This window comes from Uloborus diversus, chromosome 5 (assembly GCF_026930045.1).
Source record: "Uloborus diversus isolate 005 chromosome 5, Udiv.v.3.1, whole genome shotgun sequence".
Taxonomy (NCBI): domain Eukaryota; kingdom Metazoa; phylum Arthropoda; class Arachnida; order Araneae; family Uloboridae; genus Uloborus; species Uloborus diversus.
In genome coordinates, this window is record NC_072735.1 from 66,964,029 (window position 1) to 66,988,145 (window position 24,117).

At 32.4% G+C, this 24,117-nt stretch overlaps 1 protein-coding gene across 3 annotated transcripts in view; it reads right to left on the minus strand.

Annotated features, from left to right (window-relative positions):
• Window positions 1–23,174, minus strand: part of LOC129223411 (calcyclin-binding protein-like) — a 29,560-nt gene extending 6,386 nt beyond the window's left edge. For all 3 annotated transcript variants that reach the window (XM_054858007.1, XM_054858006.1, XM_054858005.1), the window contains exons 1-5: window positions 23,038–23,174; window positions 22,587–22,788; window positions 15,023–15,119; window positions 8,393–8,492; window positions 2,779–2,873 (exon numbers count right to left, since the gene is read on the minus strand). In XM_054858007.1, the coding sequence (XP_054713982.1) occupies window positions 2,779–2,873; window positions 8,393–8,492; window positions 15,023–15,119; window positions 22,587–22,788; window positions 23,038–23,049 (506 nt within the window). In that variant the 5' untranslated portion in view covers window positions 23,050–23,174. The remainder of the gene's footprint in view (window positions 1–2,778; window positions 2,874–8,392; window positions 8,493–15,022; window positions 15,120–22,586; window positions 22,789–23,037) is intronic.
• Window positions 23,175–24,117: the final 943 nt, after the last annotated feature.

The window sequence follows — 24,117 nt, forward strand, 5'->3', positions numbered from 1 at the left end:
ACTCTGGGATTTTCTTAAAAATTTCCTTAAAATGAATTTTAAAAAAATAATTAAAATCAACATTAGCAGTTTGAAAAAAAATAAAATTCTACAGAGTCAAAAATTTTTTACGAACCCCGTTCGTGCATTCGTCTATATTATGCAAGACTGCTGCTGTGCGGATACATTCGTTGCGAGCATGCGCATTTTGCGATAATCATTCAAGTTCTCCTTCTTTACTTCTAATTTGTTTAAAATTAATATTGGTAATGTAAAATGTAGTAATCTTAGCTAGATAATATAGATGGACGCAGATACATTCGCTGCTGTAAGAAAATATTTGGTGCAGATATGCGCATCTCGCGATAATCACGAGTAATGTTCTAGTTCCCCACCTGTGCTTTTTTCCTTCTGTTAAAAAAATTACTAAAATGTGAATCTTCCCTTCGTTTTTCCTATTCATCAAGTGGTGATAACAGAGCAATTCTTTTCATGTGGCTTAGTTTTTTCCCCTCTTATTTTTGGCGCACATATCAAATCACAAAAGCACCTATGGCTTTAAAGCTTATCATATGGGGTCAGTAAGTTCACACTTGCCGTATTTTTGGAAGTTTGAATTTTGTGTGTTTTTTGAAGCTTTGTTATTTAAGTTCATTTGCAAGGTGTGTAAAGCATTTACCGCTAACTGAAGTTCGGATGCTTGAGTTTAGCCTTGCATTGAACTGAATAAAGAGAATTTTACACCACAAAAAATTTTCATTCCCAACCAACAAAATAGCAAAGACTTTTTACCAGATTGGCAAAGCTATCGTGCATTATTGGATTTTTTTTTTTTTTTTTTGCATTTTACAAGGTTAAAACAGCAAAAATAACTTTTTTTTTTGCCTAAAAATGAATTATTCAAAAAAAAAAAGTGCACAAAATATTGATTTTATCAACAAAATTCTGAAAACACTGACAAAAACCAACTGTGTTGAATAATACCGGCTGCTACTGACCAGTTTTATGCCATATGTAATAACATAAGTCAAGGTACTGAATATCATGTGCACTGTCATTCCCTTCTGCAGTACAAATTAATATAATAAATAATTGCTAAGTGTCACAGGGGGATTTAATTGGGATAAATAAATTCATTCAAAATAATATCGGCTGCTACTGACCAGTTTTATGCCATATGTAATAAGATAAGTCAAGGTACTGAATATCAAATGCACTGTCATTCCCTCCTGCATTTCAGATTAATATAATAAATAATTGCCAAGTGTCACAGGGGAGATTTAATTAGGATAAATAAAAAAGCAAATTTATGAGACATGTGAATCCAGTGCAATTAACTCCCAGCCATTCCCAGAGTAGAGTGGCATAGTAACTGCAGTTTACTCAGACTTTGTTATTGATACTCAAAGGAATTGTTACTCAGAGTGTTGTTGATTGCGCAGAAAGATGTCTATACAGTGGAGTCCCAACTAGCGCGAGGGATGCGTTCCAAGACTCCTTGCGTAAGTTGAAATTTCGCATTGTGGAAAATTGTATGCATACAAATTTTTTAAAGTGCACCAAATACTTTTAGGCACTTATAAACACCCCTCAAACTGCTCTAAAGCATTCCTTAACCATTACAGTTTCTTCCATAAAGAACTAAACTTTTACTGCATTTAAAAAATACAGACCTGTTATTCAACATGAAATACTTAAGATGCACAAAATGAATGATCAATGGGAATAAAAGATATAAAATAAAACAACAGGGTACCCACTGCATGCAGTAAAATTAAAATGATGCACAAAATAGTACTGTACAGTAGATACAGTAGCAATATTTAAGAGTTAAAAAATGAGGATACTAGTGATGATTTATGTTCCAAGATCAGATCGTTATTCCTATCTATTTTTAAATAAGCTTCACTTTTTAATTAACACATTTCAATTTGTGGCTACATCTCCTCTACCTGTCTTTTTTATCTTGATTAAGATCTCTACCAGATGTTATTAATCTACAATGCAAGAGCACGCGTAGCTTCCATTTTCATAATTTTTACTTTGCTAGACTGCTCTGCAAGCTTCAATATTGAAACTGTTCTAAACTTTTACGGACATCTTGTTGTTTTGACTTTTAATTGTACATATGGAAGAATCACTCATACTTATTGTCACGCTACCTTCGACGTTTTGTAATTGTTTAAAGCATATTGAGAATCTTAGCCTTTAAATTTTTTTATCAGAAACTTTCTTTTTCTTCACATTTTCAAACTTTAAATGAAGGTGGCACTATTATGGTTATTTGATGCACTAGACTAGTTTGGAGTGGGTACTTTGGCTGTCAGTGATGCTCAAAGGGACGTAATAACATTCACGAAATCAATATTTAGTAGCCAATAACAAAGCTGATACTTCCTTCTAAAAAATACATGTTGTGGGCGAAAAATTTGCGTTAGCTCTAAAATTTGTTACTTGTGAAAAATTCCGAGGTTATAGCCATTTAGAGTAAGTCGGATCGCATTGTAGTGGGAGTCGACTGTATATCTGCTCTATATAGATATCTTTCCTATAGATATCTTAATAGGAAAGATATCTACAGGAAATAGATATCTTTCCTATTTGATCATGAAGCTGTAACTGAAATACTAAACAACTTGGCAACCAAAAAGAGTAGATAGTACATTTCAATTTGAACATAGTCCCCAGGACTTGTTTAAGAAAAATGTTACAACATCTTATTTTAACTGGGGGGAAAAAAGGAACATTAAAGGAAACTGAACCCGACAGTATGAGGCATTATTTGTATAAAATACTTACTTAGGTTCTTTGGCCTTCTTTTCAGATTCAGTTACATAACCCCAGTGCTGGGCAGTTACTTTTCTCAAATACAGAACAACCATATCTGTCTTAACCTGTAAATACATTTAAATTCTTAGGTAAGGTGTTTAACTGCATTAAGAAATTACTCATGAAATTTAAAAACTTCAATAAATATTTTTGAAACTTAACTGGGAGGAAAAAAAAAACAAAGAAATATGGTACACATGACCAAGAACACACAGTGGCCCGGCCAATTGAGGGATTTCGAGATTAAAACCCCCCTTCGAACACAGCCCACCCTGTCACATTCATTTTCCTACCACAAACAAAGTAGAAAATCGTGCTTAAAATTTTCTAAATAAAAATAGCTAATGAAATGGGATGCAATCACAAATTGCTTTCCAATTCTAATAAATATTTTCATAGGCCCCCTTACAAGTATAAAAAGTCTAAAATAGTTTTAATAAATCGCAAAAAGGGATCATAGTACTCGGCCCATTCAGCATTGCAAATTTTTTTTAGTGAAACCAGGTGTTTTGAATTTTTTCGGGGACTAAATTCCTTTCTGATGCACTTTGGAAGAGCTCTATCTGAGTTAAAGGAAATAAATTCTGGGGACATAAACATCCCAAGCCTGTGTTCTATATAAGATATACTCTGTCCCAGTCCCAAGCTAAAAATTAAACTGGTAACATGAAATATTTTACTTTCGGGTCATTCCATAGTGACTAATCTAACATTTGCACCCGATTTTTAAACTCTTTTTACTTAAAACCGGGAGTAAAATTTTTTTTGGTTTAATATGCTGATTTAAAATGTCCAAGGTGACTATTTTACATTCCTAACAAGATATTGAAGCCAAATAATCACTGTTAGGTATTTTTTCACCAAAAAAAGGCATTGTGACTAACGTAACTGTTTTGCAACCCTGAGAAACAATGCTTATGTTACAAGACAATTTTTTCTGAAAGTTACACAGGCATTTAAAATTCGCTGATATATTTTTGAAAGGTAAACATTCTATTTCAAAAAATGTACTACAGATTTATTACAGCTGAATCTCTTTTGCCCCAGAAAGGTACTTTTACGAAAAACTGTGTGCGACTAACGTAACAATCGAATAACCAGCAATTCGCACATATAAAAAACTTTTTGTAATTAATCTCTTGCTCTTATATTACTTTTACACATTTTAGGAACTTTTTTATGTTGCATTATGGTTCTTTACTTTTTGTCTAACTTAGTATAAGAAATTCAGTGGAATCATTCAGTTCAATTAACTCAATTTAAATGTGCCCCCCCCCCCCCTCCCAAAAAAAAAACTACTTGAACTAACTGAATAACATCATTTTTCAAATAATTAAATCCTTAATATCTTTCTTCAAAAAATAAACTTTATACAAGTTGATTGATAGTTTCACCAAATTCTAGTATTCTGCCAGTATACTAGTTACCGTCATAAGAAACTCCGTTGCACTTTTCAAATGACTTATCTTTCTTTAAGGTTTACTGATTCAAACGAATAGTGTTATACATCCTGAATTAAAATGTAGTATTGAAAAAAAAATCCAAACATTTTTGCAGAATGCATTTTAATTCCAGATATCCCCGCAAATGTCAAAATTTCTAAATGATCATCCATGTATTTTCTGTAATATGCTGCTGCAGCGTTTACTGTCACTATATAATGTAACATCTTCAAATGTTTTCCAACAAGCTACCATTACTTCATTTTATTAATAAGTGGAGATATTTTTTAAAAAATAGAAACATTCTCCTTTGTTAAGATTGTCTTATTATTTTCTTAATTTTTTAGTTTGGATTCTTGTATTGAATGCATATTCAGCAGAGTACTTATCTTATTTTCTTACCCTTTTTTTTTTTTTGAAAAATAATAGCTCTCCTTTAAATTGGAAGGATTTCTTTTTAAGACCTTTAAAAAAGCCTTTTTTAAAGTAGGTAAACAGAAGGCCTACATTGTAACATTACTGGTATTTTTCACCCTTAATATTTTTAACCAATGTAGAATGTCTTTTTACTCAAAATGGCTCATGAAAATGTATATTAAACCATATTTCCATTTCTAAGAAAAAAAATTAAATTCATATCACAAGAACAGGAAGCCTGCTACACCAGATTTTCTTGATACAAAATTAACAAAATGTAAAATTAACAATTTTTTTTAGAGTTCATTCATTTAAACTTTTTTTTTCAATAAAATAACAGCGGACAATTTAGAAATGACTTAAATCAAACTCCTTAAATTTAATGTATTAAATAAAAACAAATAGTTTTTAACTATACAATAATCTCAAGCAAGGCAACAAGCATAATCGTGCATTAAGTACATATTCAATGTTGGAATGTTTCCAAAAATTAAATTATTTCACTATCTAAATATAGAAAAAAATTACCTAATTTAATGTAATATATCTTAAAATGGCTTTCAGCTGTCCAAAATGTTAAAATATTCACAAGATGCAAAAGGATTAGAAACAAGTGAGGTATGCTTTCGATGTCGGCATGTTTACAAAAAATAAATACAATTTATTACTTATTAAAATAAATGGCATCGAAGGAATACAATGCCATTTAAAATTGCTGTTGAGATTAAAGTCAAAGCAATGACAGTCAAAATAGTGCGATCAGGAGGAAAAAAGGGAAATTGAATGAAAACAAAGGAGAAAAATACGAGTTGAGTCTTGAAAAAGAGGGGAAAAAAGGAGAACTGCAACCAAGCTCTGAAAGTTGAAAGTAATAATTGTTTAATTTGAAAATCGGGAAATTGATACATCTTGAATGACTTATAGAGAAAGACTACGTCATCCGAAACTAAAAGCAGGAATAAAACTAATCAAGGTCCCAAAAGCCTGAAAAGTTCTGCATGCATAGCTGGCAACCAGCCAGAGAAAAAAATAAGAATACAACATGTAGACAAAAGAGTACCACTCGTCTCAATGAAGACTTTTGGTCAAGCCCTTTTTAATACTAGCTGCGTTGGCCGGCTTTGCCCGGTCTATTTTAAAATCAAAAATTGTGTCAAGTGACGTATATTCAACAATCAGGCATAAATAAAAGAAAAAAAACATCATGCAAAATTTCAACTCCAAACAATGACGACTGATATTAAAATACTTTTAAGAAATTAAAATAAAATGAGAAAGATGGATTTAAAAAGCGTCACTATGGAAACACAAAATAAAATAAGTTTCAGAGTTGAAAATGAGAAAGATAGAAATAATGGATTCAAAAAGCGTTACTGTGGAAACGCAAAATAAAATGGTTAAAAACTTGAATAGAGGACAGATTTTTGAACTTCATTTAATTCGCTTGTAACTTTTTTTCTAATGGAGATAGAGAATTAAACTTCCGACCATAGGTCGAGTTAGATCTGAAGTAAAAAGGGTAGCTCTTTTCAATGGTGTCAAAACGAAAACTGTAGGACAATTCCTTCACTTTTTATTGATGGATTTAATGAAGAAAGTATTGCCTAAATTTCAGCTAAGCCTAAACAAATTCGAGCTAAAAACGTAAATAACTCCTGCCGCAATTAAGTTAGAGCGTTGGAACAAATTGCGTAGAACGCGGAAAATTCTACCCTTTCCAACGATATGTAATATTACTAATTGCAAGTAATTTTTTACCCCCATATTCGGGAATTTATGTGAAAATTGGGCCTAAATTGGAATAAAAAAAGAACTATTCATCGAATATTTTTCGAACTGGTCTGCAAACCTTCTCAGAACTTAAAGGAACAAATTGTGAAAATTTCAGCGAAATCGGCCGGGTAGTTCTCGAGTTTTGCGAGTTCAAACAAACAGACGCTTTTTGGACACTTCATTTGATACTATGTAGAGATTAAAATAGGAAAAGCAATAAACAGCCTAACGAAAACAGAATATATGAAGTGAAGAACATTTCTTTCTTTTTAAGGTGCAAAAAAACTTCAGCATGTAGATTGAAAAGGTATAATGGCACAAAAAAAATGCTTGAAAGGGTTTTAAAAGTGACCAAATAGAATGAGTGCAGTTCAAGGGTAATTCGGGTATAAAAATAACACATTTTGAATTTTTAAATCCTGTAAAATAATTTTTTCTCTTTTTTTCTTGTTTCAGCTTCCCATTGTAACTTTCTAGAATAGTTTTCAATACATTCCAAGTTAGATTCATTTGTGTAAAAATGGCTAACATAAGCTTTACTATTCCCAAATTACCCTTCGAATAGAGAAATTCAGGTGTAGAGCAAAGCAGTTTTAATAACCATCTTACTTCATTTTATCAAGTAGGTATAATTGAAATTATGAGATAGAATAGTTTTTATGAGCATTAAGGTAACTTTAAGGCAGAAGATGACGTAAAAATCGCGCAAAATGACAACCTTTTATTGACAATAAGTTTGCGACATTTAGAAAAATTTGAAACCTTCTGTAGTAATCAGGAACAGGAAACATCAGAAATCTTTCATATTAATTTATTTGAAGTAATCACAGTCTGGGAAAATATAATTATCTTGCTCAAATAATGTAAAGGTAAAATATTAGGGTAAATGTAAAATATAATTACCTTTTCACTTGCTTAAAAATATGATACTATATGGATTTTGAGTATCCAGAGCAGTTATTTGCTTGCCTTACTCTTTGAATTTTTTTTTTTTTTGGATGGCTGAGAAATGTCATTAGCTATATTTTTATGCTTCTAAATAGTGTCTTGGCAGTTCTCTAAAAATGTCTTGGCAGTTTTAGTGGGTCTTTGTTTAGTGGTTTTTGTTGACATTGCTATTCTTAGAAAAGAACAATTTTAGTGTTACCAACACATTTTTAGAACATACACAAATGCCTATCTTTGTTGGTCTGAAATTATTACTTTTCACTCTAATAAAATCATGTATCCCCAAATTACTCCGTTATTGAGAATCATTAAGTGAAAACTATTAGAAATAAATGTTTCAATTCAATGACAAGAATAAATATATGTAATGTACCAGGTTAGTTAGCTGCACTATTCAGAACTAGTTGGCTTGCATTGCCATCTTCAGAAAACTACATTTATTTTTTGTCCATTTGAATAGAAATATTACAAACATTCTCAGTATAAACTCCTGGGCAACAATATTTATTACTGAATTTTTTTATGGTATGAAATTATTAGTTTTCAATTCATTGAATAAAATATAACTTATACTCAAATTAGACCGACAGAAACTTTTTTCCCTCAAAAAGGAGTTTATGGAAGAACCATTCATTGAACAAAAAATCTGTGGCAGTACCACTAAATGGTGGTACACTTGCCATGCACAGACCCCTGAACAATATCAGTCTGGTGCAAATACATTTAGCACTTTAAAGATTTACATTTACAAAAGCTTTATGCACCTCATATCCTAAAAATGTTGCACCTTTTTTTTTAATTCCAGGCCTAATAAACTAACAAAAATGTATTACGTGATTTTTTATTTCAAATATAGTACATTTACTCTTAGTACAGATAAAAGACACAATCAAAATCTTATTTTTATATAGCCCAACAGTCCCCCTATTTCAAGAAGGGAAGTTTAGCTTTATTTTCTCAGCAATTTCATATAGTTACTAATTTACAGATAAATGTGTACTTACTTTCGAATAACTCTCACTGGGAAGTATATCATTCAATAAATTCTTAATTTGAAAGACATTGTTTTTGCCTTCAGGAGCAAGAGCTTGCAACTCGACTGATCTACAAGAAGAAATGAGATTAAATACTGAACTAAAGATGGGAACATTCAGAAAAAAAAAGTTAATTTTGGGAGAAACTAAAGGCAGAAAGTAAAGAGGTGTGGTGTTGTGGAGAAAACTTAATTTTGGGGAAAAAGCTTCCCATTCACCGTCCTCCCCCTTCAAAAGGGAGTTATTTCCACTCAGGGACAGAATTGGAAAATTTATGATAATTTTTCTGTTCGTTTTTTTTTTTTTTTGGCACAGAATAATGTACTCAGAAAATTATAATGTTTATATTTGAATGCTTTTTATGTTTAACAAGCATTCATTTCTAGTACCCCACATGAAAATACTAACTTTGACAAGATTATTTAATTTCCCTATACACCCAAGTATTATTTGCTGCTTAACTCCTCAAAATATATGTATACACAAGGCAGAACTAGTATATAGGGAAACCCTGATTTTACATTGTCCTTTTCATATGTTATCTCGTTTCCGACGTCATTTTCTGTTTATTAGTGAAAATTGCCATGCACTAATATTCTCAAAAATTTCCGGGTTTTGCATTGCATTTTTTCAGAAAATCCATTAAATTTGTTTTTCAAAAAACAGAACAAAACCATGTTCTCTCAAAAACAAATATTTTTTAGGCCTTTCTTTTTAAGAAAAATTTGTTTTAGGTGTTTAAAGCTGTTATGAAATTCGTTTTGTTCTGTTTTCAGGGTGTCTGTCCAAGATTTTTCACAGGGACCGTTTTTTGTGAAAAATCAGATAATTTTGTGAAAAATGAATTAATTTTGAGAAAAATCAAATAATTTTGCAAAAAAAATAATAAAATTTTTTTTAAACAAAATTTTAGAATTTAGAGATGGCACAAACTGTATCATTTAAACTTAAAGTTGAGTGTTTCCCTCTTCTATACAGAGAATATCATTCTGGAGTGTTTTTTTAGTAATTGGTGGGGGGGGGGGGGCAAAATCACTCTTAATTATCAATATTTATCTACCATTCCACATTGTGTCAAATTATACTAAAAATATTTCTGTATAGTATTTAAAATAATTGTAACAAAAAAAATCAGACAAGGGTTCAGCATTTAACTTTTTGAGCCAAGACACTCTTAAAAAACACAGAATTTCATTTAAAACTTATATAAATTCCATGATTTTAACAAAAATAAAAAGATATTTTTTTGTTTACCTCTTAAAGCATACTAAACATAAAAAATTCAAAAAGTCGGATTCCCATAGCGGATGCAAAGAGATCGTAATTCTCAAAGTGAAGGCATCAAAAGTATAAAAATGGCTTGTACAAGAAATATTTTTCATAAAATTATTTTAAACTTGCATTTTAGAGACCTATGATAAACATATCATTAATATCTGTGGACAAGTGATGTGCCGGATCGTTAAAAAAGTAGATCCGCGGATACGGATCTCAAAATTTTTTTTACCCAATTCCACTATCCAAGTGTAAAATTTGTTACGGAAGGTATTCCCGTCAGAGTAATGGCAGTTTCTTCAAAAAATGTCAACTGCGGCAAAAATATAATCAATAGTATTCAAAGAAATTTCCGTTAAAATTGAGGGAGAGTTGGAAGGAATGGGCTAGCGCTGCATTAATGCTTAGATGGAATGTGAAAAATTATTTCTACCTTGCTCAGTATATGTAGGATACAGGAACAAGAGTGTAAAGCTGCTTAGTCTCACTTTTTTGGAAGGATGCTGAGGAAAACAAAAATGAAGAATAACAGATACCCCAAATCAATAACAAAAACTAATATTAAATTAAAAATTAAAAAACGAAAACATGTCCCCGAGAGCCGACCTCATATCAAGATGAATTTCTCTGGTCAGATTACACATTTGTTGACAAATATGAACTGACAGCAGGTAAAAATTTTAATTCATTGAGCTTTTTCTCCTTATCTTCCGACTATGAAATCGCTCAATCATGCGTATAAAGGCTTAGAATTGCATTTAAAATTTACTTAACAAGATTATAGCTCCTACTGTATATCAGTTGGAAGTTTCAAATAAATATATAATGCAGAAAACTTCGTTCTTTCAATTAGGGCCAACATTTCTATCGTACGAGTAAATTTTTACTACCCTAATTGTGAAAAACGTTAAGTCTGTTTTTAATTAATATCTCCGGTAATTAAAGTTCTACAAAAATGAGGCCAAGCTAAGAACACTTTTGTTCAAGTTGCCTTTTGAACGAAAAATGAACTATCAAAATCGGTTTATCTGTTTAGGAACTACGATGGCACAAAAAGACACACTGATACACACTTTTAAAACTTACTTCCCCTTCCTTTTTGCAACGGAAGGGGGGGGGGGAAGAAATTGGCTTCTGAAATAATACCTTAAAATTTAAATAGGGAATAAAACCTAATTTAAATGGAATTTAAGAGTTTTATTCAAATATTTAAAAATTTTTAGAATAGAAATGATCCATTTAAGATCCGCCAAAAAAGTAACGGATACGGATCTTTATTTTCCCTCGGATATCTGGAACATCACTACTGTGGACACAGTTGAAGCCAAAAAAAAAGTTAAACCATTGATTCAGCATTTTAATTTTTGACTCATAAAAGAAAATGGAATTTTGCTTTAATAAAACTTGAAATGAGAGTACTAACAAAAATAAAGAGACTTTTCGTTTATTTCCATCCTAATAAAGCAAAGTTAGCTTGAAAAAAGAAAAAAGATTGCATTTTTCAAAATGTAGACATCTAAAGGGAAAAAAAAGGTAATTAAAAGAGCTTATTTAAAGTTAATCAAGCTTGTTAGCATCAAAAAATCAAACCTATATAATTTCCTCCCAAAATAACAGTTAAACATCGCACCTCACCGTAAAAACGCAAATATTGACAAGCTGGTAAAATGAGAATATTTTTTAATCAAGTCATTATTAAGGTTCAATCGCAGACAGATACCTTAAGTGGTGATAAATTTGAAGTTAGTAACCCTATCTGAAGCGATTATATTTTTTTCTCCACCTTTACTATGCCCTTGAAGTTCTAAGTTCATTTCGCTGATATATATTATTATTGTTTATTAAATCATGAGTGGGGACAAAAGTGCTTACCAACGCCTTTTCAGAAAAGTTTACAACACTGCTGCTAATTAGCTGTGATAAAACAAACAAAATTATTTAAATCCAAACTTATTTTCAGCCAGCTTAATTTCTTTCCAAGAAACAAACAGGCATTATATTTATTTAACAGGAGCAATTATTTATCTCTTGCAGGAGCATCACAAGAGTGCTCTTTTTTTTTTTTTTTAAATTAGCAGCTTTTGTATAAGCTGATTCCTCTAATTTGACTTCAAAAAAGGTTCCAAATACTATTGGTTTTATACATGGAAATATGCCTTATTTTGCTTTCAGATTTGCTCTTTCAATAAACAATTGGTGAAAGATCCGAGCTTGTTTATCAGATTTTTGTGAAGGGTCCGTTTTGGTTGATCCGGATTTTGTGAAAGGTCCATTAATGGACCCACGTACTGGCCAGACCCCTGGTTTTATTGATTTTTTTCTGCCCGGTTGTAAGTCGAAAGGGTTTCTTCCAATCTTCTGATCACTGGGTTGTTTCTTTGAAACAAAAACCATTTTTACTTCAAAATAAAAGCAATTAATTTCTTTCTGAGGCATGGTATTTAAATTTTTGTCTATTTTTTTCAAAGAAATAAAATTTGTTGTTATTTAGAAAGTGGAGATTTAGCTCAGTATAGCTTTTACATTCCACAGATTTTAAATTCTCTTGCATTATTTGACCATACTTGGTACATGTTTTATCACTAATCTCACGGAACACGTAAAATTGGGGTCCACTGTATGAATATTATTAATTAGTTGAAATTTTGAAAATTATAATATATTTTCATTGAATGTATGTGTACACACATATAAATGCTTCTAATGCAAAAATTTTAAAAAAAAATCAGTTAAAAACCTCACAATTTACAAAAAAATAAAAGATAGAAAAAGACAATTTCTGTCAAAAAATATTTACAAAAATTACATCTAATTGAAAACTAGCCGCAAGCGGCTAGATGCACAGCTTGCATTTTATGCTATTCACCTTTTTATGGAAAATTTCCGGCCCTGGCAGCCTCTATCTACAATCGAACCTGTCCATCTCGAAACCCTGTCTATCACAAAATTTAATTTCCCTGCATTTTCAGCCAAAATTCAATGTATTTTCTATGTTTATCTCGAAAAAAAATATCCCGAATACCTCTATATCTGGAATTCCAACAATGCTGACATTTTTGAATTCAAAGCCCAGTAATCTTCAAAACAACAAACAACTTTCCTTAAATACGTAGCACTGTCCTCAAGGGCAGAGAGGGCAGTGCAAAAAAAGGGAGAAATACGCCCAGGTATTATTTTTTCCAGGAAGCAGAGCAGAGGGTAGAGAATGGGACAATGAGGAGAGGGCTGGGCTTGACAGATTTGACATGTGGGGCGACTTTTTCAAGTTTGTGGTTAAAGGTCAATCAAATTAAAACCTGTTTCACTATCTGGTTTAGGTACTGTTCCAAGAGTGATCTTGAAATTGGGATTAGAAACACCAAGATGATAGGCGAGAAAAGCTAAAGATTTTTTCAAATGATGAAAAAGTGAAAATTCTAGAATTTTTGGATGGCAATCCATTAATGAAGAAAAATGAAACTGCTGCCAAAGTTAAGTACGTATAGGGAAAGATGGGTGTTCAGCCATTGCCAATCAAGAGGATAGTTGAATCTAAAAAAAAATCAGGCACTGAAAAACAATAAAAGACTACTTTGCTTGCAAAAGTTACGCTTAAAATTTCATTACTGTCAAAATGATTCCTTAAACTTGCCATTAAGTGCTTAGTATAAAATAGTAGAATAAATACCTAACAAAACTAATACGGAAGAATTTTAATCTTTCGTATGTATAGATTTTGGTATAAAATTCAAATTTTCATCATCAGATTCCAAAATTTCAATAAGTTTTTCAAAACCTCTTTATCTCTAATTTTTTCTCCTTCCCGTGAAATTCAAGATAAGCAGGTTCGACTGTACTTATATGATCTTTCTCTAAATTTTCTTATCCACCTCTTTATTTTAACCTAGCCTCTCATTCCCTTACAAAAACAAAAATCACTGAAAGAACCACAAGTTTTATTTAATTAAATAGCACACACACACAAAAAAAAGCTCTCTTCAACATTCCCTGTAATGTGCAAAAAGTAGCATTTGCAAAAGAAAAAAATCTCATGATTGAATTAAATGCCCACAAATGCAGTCCACTCTCAATAACTAAGTCCCAAGGGACCGGGTAAAACGTTCAAGTTATTGGTAGTTCGAGTTATAGGAAGTTTCCAAAACAGTCCCAAGAGTTTGGGACCCAATGAAAACTTTAAGATTAAAGAATATTCGATAAGATTCAAGTTATGGAGATCTGGCTGTATGTAACTTAAAATAAACAGCAAAATGTCCAAAGGGGGGTTGGGGGAAAAGTAAAATCATTAAATTGAAAATAAGGTAAAGAAAAAGCACACACTGCAGTTAACTCATGTTGCCATAAAAATATACAAGTAAGAGTTAAAAAAAAGCAACTTTGTAGCGATTAAGAATAGATTCCTCAATATGAAATTGAAATCCAGATTGCAATGTCATATTGAAAAATTAATTTCCTACATTTTAGTATAAAAAATTTCTTTGTGGTGCAATCGGTTTGCGGTCTGTAGGGTAAAAAGTACTAAAAACAGCTAAAAATCCCATAAAACATTAAATAACTTCTATCGTGCCTCAATACATTTTTCTATTTCACAGCTCCTGTTTAATATTGATTTCTCTTAGATCCAGCTATAGTGAACCCAGGATGTAACAATATCTAGAAATAGCGAACCTTTTTAATGGTTTCAACTAAAGCTGTATATCGTTCATGAATCTTCAAACGCTTGTAACGATGAATCTGATATAACAATTCAAAAATTTCTAAAATTTTCAATTTTTCAAAGCACTTGTCCCAGTTATGTACTCACCAATTTTTAAACAAGTCAACGTTTTCTGCAGTAGTTATCCCTTTCTCACCAGAATAACCTGATCCGAACCACATCCTTCAGCAATTGTTCTTTTGAAAAAATTGTGAACTTTGCTGATAAGGACAAGAGTGGCAAACCATTTTTTTTTTGTCATTTTTCTTCTCTAGGTGTGTTTTAATCCTAATATTTTACTTTTTTGTATGCTAATCATTATTAGAAATATTGGGTAAAGAAGATTCTTTATAGGAATCTTATCAAGTGTGAACTTTTTTTTTTGATAAATAGGATTTAGCAAATCAGCTGAGTTAAACGGTAATTATAAAGCTCTTTGTTTTATGCAGTTTGATGAAATTATTTATTTTGAAAAAATTAAAACTTAGTTTATAGTAAAAAACAAAATGTATCTCATCAATAAGCTCTGATAATAATCCTCACTAAAGGACTAAATGTACAAACTCCATGTACCAAGAAAATTTTAAGATCTCCGAATAATGCTTAACAGAAAAGACATACAGATACCTTACCTAGTAGAAAAACTTGACGTTACATTCTCTGTTGGAAATGTATGTACAGCTGGTATAGTCAGGTAGATCTTCAAATATTTATCCGACTGGTCCCAAGCTGTGAGAATTAATAAAGAATTTAATTTAAAATAATCATAAAAAATTCATTGGTAATAAATATTTAATACCTATACAAGTTACTAGAAAATGACAAGCAAGCTTCTTCATGGAATAAATCTAAAGCCCAATGCTTTAATGTTTTTAAAGCTCAAAACTTCATATTAACCTTTAGGCTACGGCAACTATACAATTATCTTTTCCCTCTCCCTACGGCTCAAAGCTTTCTTAGTTCCTTAGTGCCAGATGTCCTTATCTATGAGCTAAAATGCGGAGGTAAATAGCGTTCAACTGAGACCAAAGCCATTGTAAATACAATGTAGAATACCTTAGATTCAAGGGAGGCAACTTTGCTTTTCAGCTTGGCTATTCAGAAAAATGATGACACTAATACGTGTGTCCAAGAAAGAATCCACAATAATAGCGAACAATTCCTTGCTTTGCTTTTCTGAGCAGGTGCAAGCGGAATATGCTTGAACACCGTATTCATTTACATAAAGAACGTTAGCGCTTATCTATCTTTTAGAGCATGCAAGGCACCCTTTTTTGTATATGAAGCTGGCGTTTCAAAGTCAATCACTGTCGAGTGAGATAATATGGAGAGACAGCCTACAAATCCCCTGATATCCCCATTCACTCTTTCTTCTAATTGTGGTTGAAATACCTCTAGTAATTGTTGAAGGATTAAGTTCCGCTCCCTTCACAATGCACAAGAAAAATATCTGGGCACATTTGTTTTAGATTCCAAGTCTTTCCTCTTTTCGACATTTCCTATTTATGTACTATCTTTATAATACATTTTCACTACTCAGTACGTTGTTATTTGTGAGTAAGAGAAGATAAGTAAAAAAAAATACACATGAGTAAACAGAAAACAAAACTCTTTCTTCCATTTTTTACTGGCATAAACAGTTCCAAATGTAAGAATTAATTAACAGAAAAAAAAATAAACAGACATTAGACTCTCATTGAAAACTGAGTAAGATATATCAGGTGCTCTTATAAATCTTTTCACTTAACCTCTTTTTTTTGCGCAAGGAAGAAAGAGGAGCAACCGACTTTGACTTAAAAATTAACATTTTAAGCCCCTTAAATACAAACAGGGAGAAAACTGAATGCACAAATTTATACTATATTAACTGCTTTATAAGGTCATAACGTTTAAGAATTCCCAAGTTGAACCATAAAATTAAAAAATTCAGCGAAAAAAAAATCCTCGTAAACGTGCCCCGGTGTACCATACTTATTTTGTTTCATTCAGCATATCCTTAGTCCTTTTGACTTTCTACTGAAATAATATTCGCTATAGACAAAATATCAAGGAAATACCTTTATATTTTCTAAAATATCAAAATTAAGTTTTTATGCTTTTCACTCAATAAGTGATCAATTAGATTTTGAGGCGTAGTGAAGGGGGGAGGGGGGGGTAAAAACACCCCTCGGAGCCCTTGATTTTAACATTCTTGCCATCCATAGTGCAATAACTTTTACATATGAAAAGGCTCGTTTTGAACAGAAAATCCCCTCCAGAAGATAATTCTGGCTGTGCTAGTGACTCTTTTTATATATATAAAAATAAAAAAAAAATGAGCATTTAGTCTAACTTTCAATTTTCAAACCAAAAGATTCACGACACAGATTCTTACTTGAACCTCTCTTTCAAATTTATTGATTTTAGAATGTTTTCCATGTTTTGTTGAAACGGTATTACAAATAATTTTCAGTTAAAATGTAAATAAAGAAATAAATGAAACGTGGCAAATCGCAAATTGATAAGTTGTTTCTTATTCAGCATGATATTCATTGTCGAAAAGTTAGCAAAATAAGATATGCTTTTCAAGAGTTTAATTATTTTTATAAAACCATAACAAAAGAAATATTTTGGAGAATGTTTCTTGCGCTCTGCTCCCTAAATATCTACACTGCTTAAACTAAATAGGTGTTTTGTACACAGTAAAATATGCTGTTATTAATTATAGGAAGCCTTACTATTGGGTTATTAAACAGAAAAAGGCTATCAAAAATTTTTCTTTCCTTCAAGTATTTTACTTCTGCTTAACTTTCTCCTCTCTTTTTCGAAACTTCGCCACACATTCCTTCACAGGGAACAAAACTATGCCAAACGCCTCTGATTGACAGACCCCCAAAAGGGGTGTAGTGCGTTTCATTCATTTTCTCCCTGCGTAGGCGTGTGTGAAAGGATTATCAACTGCGGGAAGTAACTGGAGGGGGAAGGGAAGGACTGGTACAGACGTTGTACCACAGCCGTAGGAAGAGAGCACTTTTTGTCGGTACAGCATATGTACCGCCGTTGGCTAAAGGTTAATACAAAGGCTTCTTTCGATCCTACTGAAAAACAGGCCTACAAAACTTCTGCAACATCAGCCTTTTTTTCATTTGTTAAATTTTGCACAATGGTAAACACTTTACTCACTTAAGAAACCAGTCTACTCATGAGAAATCTTTCCAACAGAAAATGATTAATGCTTTTAGAGAAATTCCCAACTATTTGGATTTTTTAAAAAATTACTTCTCTCAAAGCAGAATACTACTGAATTTGCAATGTACGCCGCAGAACAGTTGCCTAAGCTGCAGAACAATTCTGTTCAAATGTGAGAGGAAAAACTCAAGACAAATTTTCTGCAGAAATTCTAAAAACTTCTGTGAAATTTCTACAGAAACTGCAGATTTTTTGCAAACATCTTCCAACTAAAGACAGAATTTTACACAAAATATGCAAAATCCTTTAAATTAGAAGAAAATCTAAAATTCTCGGAAATAATGATAATTTGGCGGAAAGCTCGTGAAAATTTTTGAATTTGATAAGGCATCTGCAGGAACGTTATATTTACCTTGAACTTAAAGAAATCTGCAAAATTTGTGCAAAATACTATCTTGAGTTAGAGGATATTTTTAGAAAATCGGCTGTTTCTGCCAAGATTTCATAATCTAAATCCGAAAAGGTTCCGATTTTTCAAACGTTTTTAGTTCTTTTTGTTATTTTTCCAAATCGATCATCCACTACAATCTCCTCCATAAATGTATGTTTTGAAATCATGCCAACTTTGAAACACGTCCATCGCCGAAAATTGCATGTCTTGTATGAGATTTCAATCCTTTTGCGACCTGAAAATAATTCAATTATTTAGAGATTTTTGAAGTGTTTTATTATATGCTACCCTAACTTGAGCATATAATTATTATTATAGTAATTTATTTATTAACATTATTTTAATTTCTCCTTCATGCTATGTAAAATTAACCAAAAAAACTTGGTCTGACACCTAGGTTCAGATTTTTACACAATTTTGTACATTTCCTCTTTCTACACATTTGAGAAAGCATTTAATATATTTTTGAAGAATATCAATCGGTTTAGGTTTCATAGAAACACATAGCAACAGGGAAGCTTTAAAAAGCCTCGGTAAGAAACTATTTTGATTTGTGCTCCCAGTTTTTGGAAAAGGTCACGTTGGTTGCTTGTGTATACAATGCTTGAAGTACTTGCATAACAATTTTTGTGAAATGAATTTATGATGTAGAATATCATCAAGTACTCTGCTTTGAGGCTTACTTCATAGCCCAGTGGCAAAAAGTTTTGTAGCTATCTGCGACAAGCTTTAAGAACATTTGCAAACATGCATTGTCTATTGAACAGGGATCAGTCCAGGATTTTTCACAGGGTCTATTTTTTTTTTGAAAAATCAGTTCATTTTGTGAAAATTGAAATAATTTTGTGTGTGTGTGGGGGGGGGGGGGGGGAACGTTAAAATAAAATTTTAATATGGGCGTTTGTGATTTTTTTTCTTTTTCCGTTAATAATATCAATTTCAGTTAAATAATTGAAACAAAAAAAAAATCAAGCAGTGGTTGAGCATTTAACTCTTTGAAACTCTTAAAAATCTCAGAATTTCGAAAAAAAACTAAATTTTGCGATTTTAATAAAAGGAGAATTTATTTCTTTACCTCTTAAGAAAGCATACTAAACATCAGAAATTCAAAAAATCCGATTCTCAAAGCGGATGCAAACAGATTGCAATTTTAAAAGTGGGACTCCAAAAGTATAAAATCGGCTCATAAAATAATATTTTAAAAATTATTTTAGAATTGCAGTTAGCTTGAAAAAAAAAAAGAGCAAAAGTTCGATTCTCATATCGATGCAATCAGATTGCATTTTTCAAAATGAAAGCATTATAAGTATAAAAACGATATTTAAAAAGTTTCTTAAAGTAAAATAATATTAGAAGATATTTTTAAAGCTGGTAACTTTATTTAAAGTGATCACATTTCAATTTACTGATACATACTTTTTTTAAAAAAGTCATTAGCAGAAAAAAAAAAAAAACTTTACACTGCATTTTCAGAGAACTTTATAACAGCACTGCTAACGATAAATAAAACAAAGCAAAAATATTCACTATGTTATAGTTATTATCGCATTCATCATAGAAATGTGCCGACTTTTTTTCTTGTACTAAGAAATATGCCTTAGAAAAATATGTGTAATTTTGATTTCAGATTTGCTTTTTCAGAACAATCACCTGTGCAATCATTCTCTCCACGCATCAGGAGCTCATGCAAATAAATGTCCAACAGTTGCAAACAACTTATAAAATGAAGGACAAGTATGGTTCTCTTTCATAATACTGTCAAATCTTGCTAACTCGAAATAGAAGGGAAGTCACAAAAAATTCAAGTTATTGAAAATCTTTACAAAAATTACCAATTACAAAAATCATTTCATTGAATATAAGTATACTATATCACTCATTAACAAAAGCGAATACAACATAAGAACTTATCATGCTTTTCCAGATGGGAAATAGCATTGAATGTCTTTGAGCCCATATCAGGTCTCTATTCAATGAACGCCCGCATCACATACATGGCACTTTTTGCTTCAATTAAAGGTGATCTTTTTTGGATGGATAAGTTCTTCCATCTCATCATTTCCCTCTTTTAAAAGTGGTCTACACTCATACACTATGTCTTTGAACGATAAATGTCCATACACATAATCTTTATTGTCAAAGTCTCGAAATGTTTTTACAAGATCTAGCTGCAGAGCTTTGGACACTAAACTCTTTTCCTCGTCAACTGTTTCCTCAATTTCCTCAGTAGATGCTTTATGGAAACCTGTCTTTCTAAAGCAGTTTGCTATTGTTCTTTGCTCACTGCAATTCTAAGCTTTATCAACCATTCTCATTGCCTGCAACACATTAATAGAAGGGTTGTTTCTTTCGTCAATCTCAGCAATGCATTTTTTTATGACTTGATGACATATTTCAGTTTGAAGTTTTGGATGATATCCTGATCTAACGGCTGTAGTTTTGAAACGGTATTGGGTGGAAGGAACTCCAGTTTTACAGATTTTAATTTTGTCGTAATTGAGCTTGGATAGGCTGTACAGTTGTCAACAAATAGGACAATCTTGCAGTTTTGACTAGACATTTTACAGTCTATATTTTTCAGCCATTTTTCAAATTCGGCTATGATTTTGTTTTAGCTTCATAATCCACAAGAAATGATTTAATGCCAGCGAAACATCTTGGCTTTTTTGATTTTCCTATCATTACTGGCTTTATTTTTTCTGATCCTTCCCTGTTGGTACACAGTAATAAAGTTATTCTTTTCTTGCTTCTCTTTCTGCCATGAAAAGCTTCCACTTTCACAGCCATTGCTTTGTCCATCGTCATTGAATACATCTTTGTCGTCATACTCTTTTAGAATTGAAGACTGTGATCCCTTCCATACTTTGCCGACTTTGACTTAAACTGCCACCTTCTCCACAAATTTTGTAAGAAATGATGTTTCTTTTCTTGAAATTTTCAAATCAACCACTGCTTGCTTGAAATCTGTAAAGTCGAGTTGCTTCCCAAAATCTTCTCACAATATGTTTTCACCGAGTGGAATGCTGGCGGCACTGGGTAATCCATTTTATCAAGCATTTTTCTGCTTCCTGATATTCTGTAGACTTTTTTTTTTTTTCGACCTCCTTGATTATCAAAGTGTTTAAGAATAGTCTCTTTAATTTTGGGAATGATTGACAGTGTGCTGCTTGGAATGCCAAACTCCTTTGCAATATCAATCTTTTTCTTTCCCCCTTTTCAACCGCATCAATCACCTTATTTTTCTCTGCAATAGATAGTGTAGTGTATTTTTGTTTTGTAGCCATATTTCGATGAAAAATAAGCCTGAATTTTTCACAGCACTATTAAGTAAAATAAGAAGACTAAAACTAGAACAAGAAAAGGTTTGTGTTTGGGGAATTGGTCATTCAGTTTGAGAGAACGTTTTTTTTCTAGAAAACCTACCATTGCTGGCAGAAAACAGCAGCAGAAACATGCCTCACCTATCTCATACCTCTGATGAACACCAACTGTGAAAATCACTAACAAAAGAGAGCGCCAGACAGGGCCGGATTTAGGGGAGGGCAGGCGGGGCTACTGCCTCGGGGTCCCCACATTGAAATTTTTACAAAATATCCTAACTTTTACGAGTCGAAAGTATTGAATATTTTCGAAAATATGATCTTTTCAAATCCTGATTGGGGGCTTCCCCTACTTCGTTGCCTCGGGAGCCTCCACACTTCCAAATCCCGCCCTGGAGCAAGAGGACATGTTTTTTTTCTTTAGAGTGTGTAAATGGGGGTGAAACAGCATAGCTGTTTAAAAACTTTGAGATCTGAGGGATTGAAATTTTTTAAAATGAATGGGAAAAAATTCGAGTTATCGAGAAGAAGGGAAAAATACTTCGAGTTAAATTGTATTAAAAACGCAATAAAGGTGGAGGGATTTTTTTTTTTTTTTTGAGATATCGAAAAATTTGAGTTATTGAGAGTTGACTGTAGCTTAAAAAGATCCATTTTATACCTCTTATTATTTTTCATTTTAGAGTTTATGCTAAGATATGCATTAGGTATAGGTACTCCAGTGACATAGCAAGGAACTTTTTGTGTGTGTGGGGGGGGGGAGGCATATGAAATTTATGGAAATTAAAGGCCAAAAAGCAATTTTATGCCACAAGACCTCCCGTATTCCCCTCCCCCTGGCTACGCCACTGTGGTATTCAACATTAAAAAACATGAGAAATATTAGAATATAATAAATCAATTAGAGTCTGAAATAATTTAAAACCACACATATGCACATCATTATGAAGCCTAAAAATTTGCAAAGTATCAAAATTAAAAATAATAGTGCTATAAATAAAACCAAAAAATTTCTTAACAAATCCTGTTCCATAATTGAAGCACATTAATTTCGTTTCTTAAACAATCAGCAACAACATCTTCAATATTACAGAAATAATGAAGAACAAGGATCCATATAAATGCTGAAAATTCGTATAACCTAATGTGAATAACATTGAAACAAAATTATAAGGGAAAAAACTTTTCACGAAGCTTTGTCTTATTCGCTGAACCATATGCGGAATTAATATTTGTACATAAAATCAATCTACTTACCGTAATTAGTCATTTTCGCAGTATACGATGATGGTTTTAAAGGAACAGAACTGCGTTGTTCAGGACTTTTATTAGATGCTGCCTTTTCTTCCGCTTCGGCGAGCTTCATTAATTTATCACCTTCAACGGTGAGAATCCTTCGTACATTTTCACTGTTTGTTAATTGAGACAGCCGAGCCAATTCCTCAGCATCTTTCCGTAACTAAAAGAAATATTGATAATAAATAAATGAAAAATGTACAACAGAGTTTTTTAACAAATCGCAACGTTAAATTATGAAAAAAATGTAGTCTAATTCTCTAATAATAAATTTATTTTCAAAAGCAACACGCATGTTTCAATTTAAAAGCTATAGTCGAGTACGAAAACAAAGAAATTCAGATAGCAAAGAAAAATTTAACTTTGAAGCTATTCAAAAGTTACATGTGAGAAAAGAAATCGAAGAACATACACTAAGAGACATGATGACAAATAAAATATGAAAAAGCCCTGTAATATACTGTTCTTCTAGGAATATCTGCTAAAAACGTGAAGCACACAGCAAGGGAAAATGAACACAAATGAAATGATGATCACAGAACCAGAGGAGTTGCTGCCACCACTAGAACAATTCGTACTTTCTCGAAAAATCTTTGTTTGATTTACTTCACTTCAATCATATTCAGTATCGTCTAAACCACGGAGTCAATTCTTCCTCCTTGTTCTAAATGAAAGCCTTCTACTTTTTTTCTCCTCTCCCCTCTTTTCGTTCCGCCCAGCGGAGACGCGATATTCACTATCAGTACCCCTAGCTCTTTCTAAAGATCACTTATGACTTGGACCTCGGGTAAAAGGGTTTCGACTCTGCACGCCCGCTACAAATAAAGTGCTGCTGCTGCTGCTGCTGCGATGAAAACATGGATGGTTGATTTGAAGACATCACGGTGAGAGTCCATAGTTATATCAGTTTTCATTAACCGGTAGCTGCGCGACTCACTAAGCTTGCGTTCGACGAACCTCACCGGTCGAGCGATGAGTAATCGATTGCTAACCGCAGCGTTCTTGAAAGCTACCGGTTAACTGGTTGCTTCTAGAGATAGGGACTCTAGTTGCTTCTGATGTTGCAGCTTGCGTTCGACGAACCTCACTGGTCGACCGATGAGTAATCGATTGCTAACCGCAGCGTTCTTGAAAGCTACCGGTTAACTGGTTGCTTCTAGAGATAGGGACTCTAGTTGCTTCTGATGTTGCAGCTTGCGTTCGACGATCCTCAGCGGTTGACCGATGACTAACCGGTTGCTAACCGCAGCATTCTTGAGAGCCAACGGTTAACCGGTTGCTTCCGATGCCGTTTAATGAGCCTCACCGGTTGATATGCCGGTCGACCGCAACTTTAGCTGGTTGATTGGTTGATGGAACCACGTGACATTTTTGACCAATTATATGTTTTTCACCTGCGTGTTATTCGTCTGCGTCATGTCTGAAGTGATCACAGTGATCAACCGAAAGCGTTTGATGAAGGAATGGTTCGTGAACAACCGTTTAGTAAACG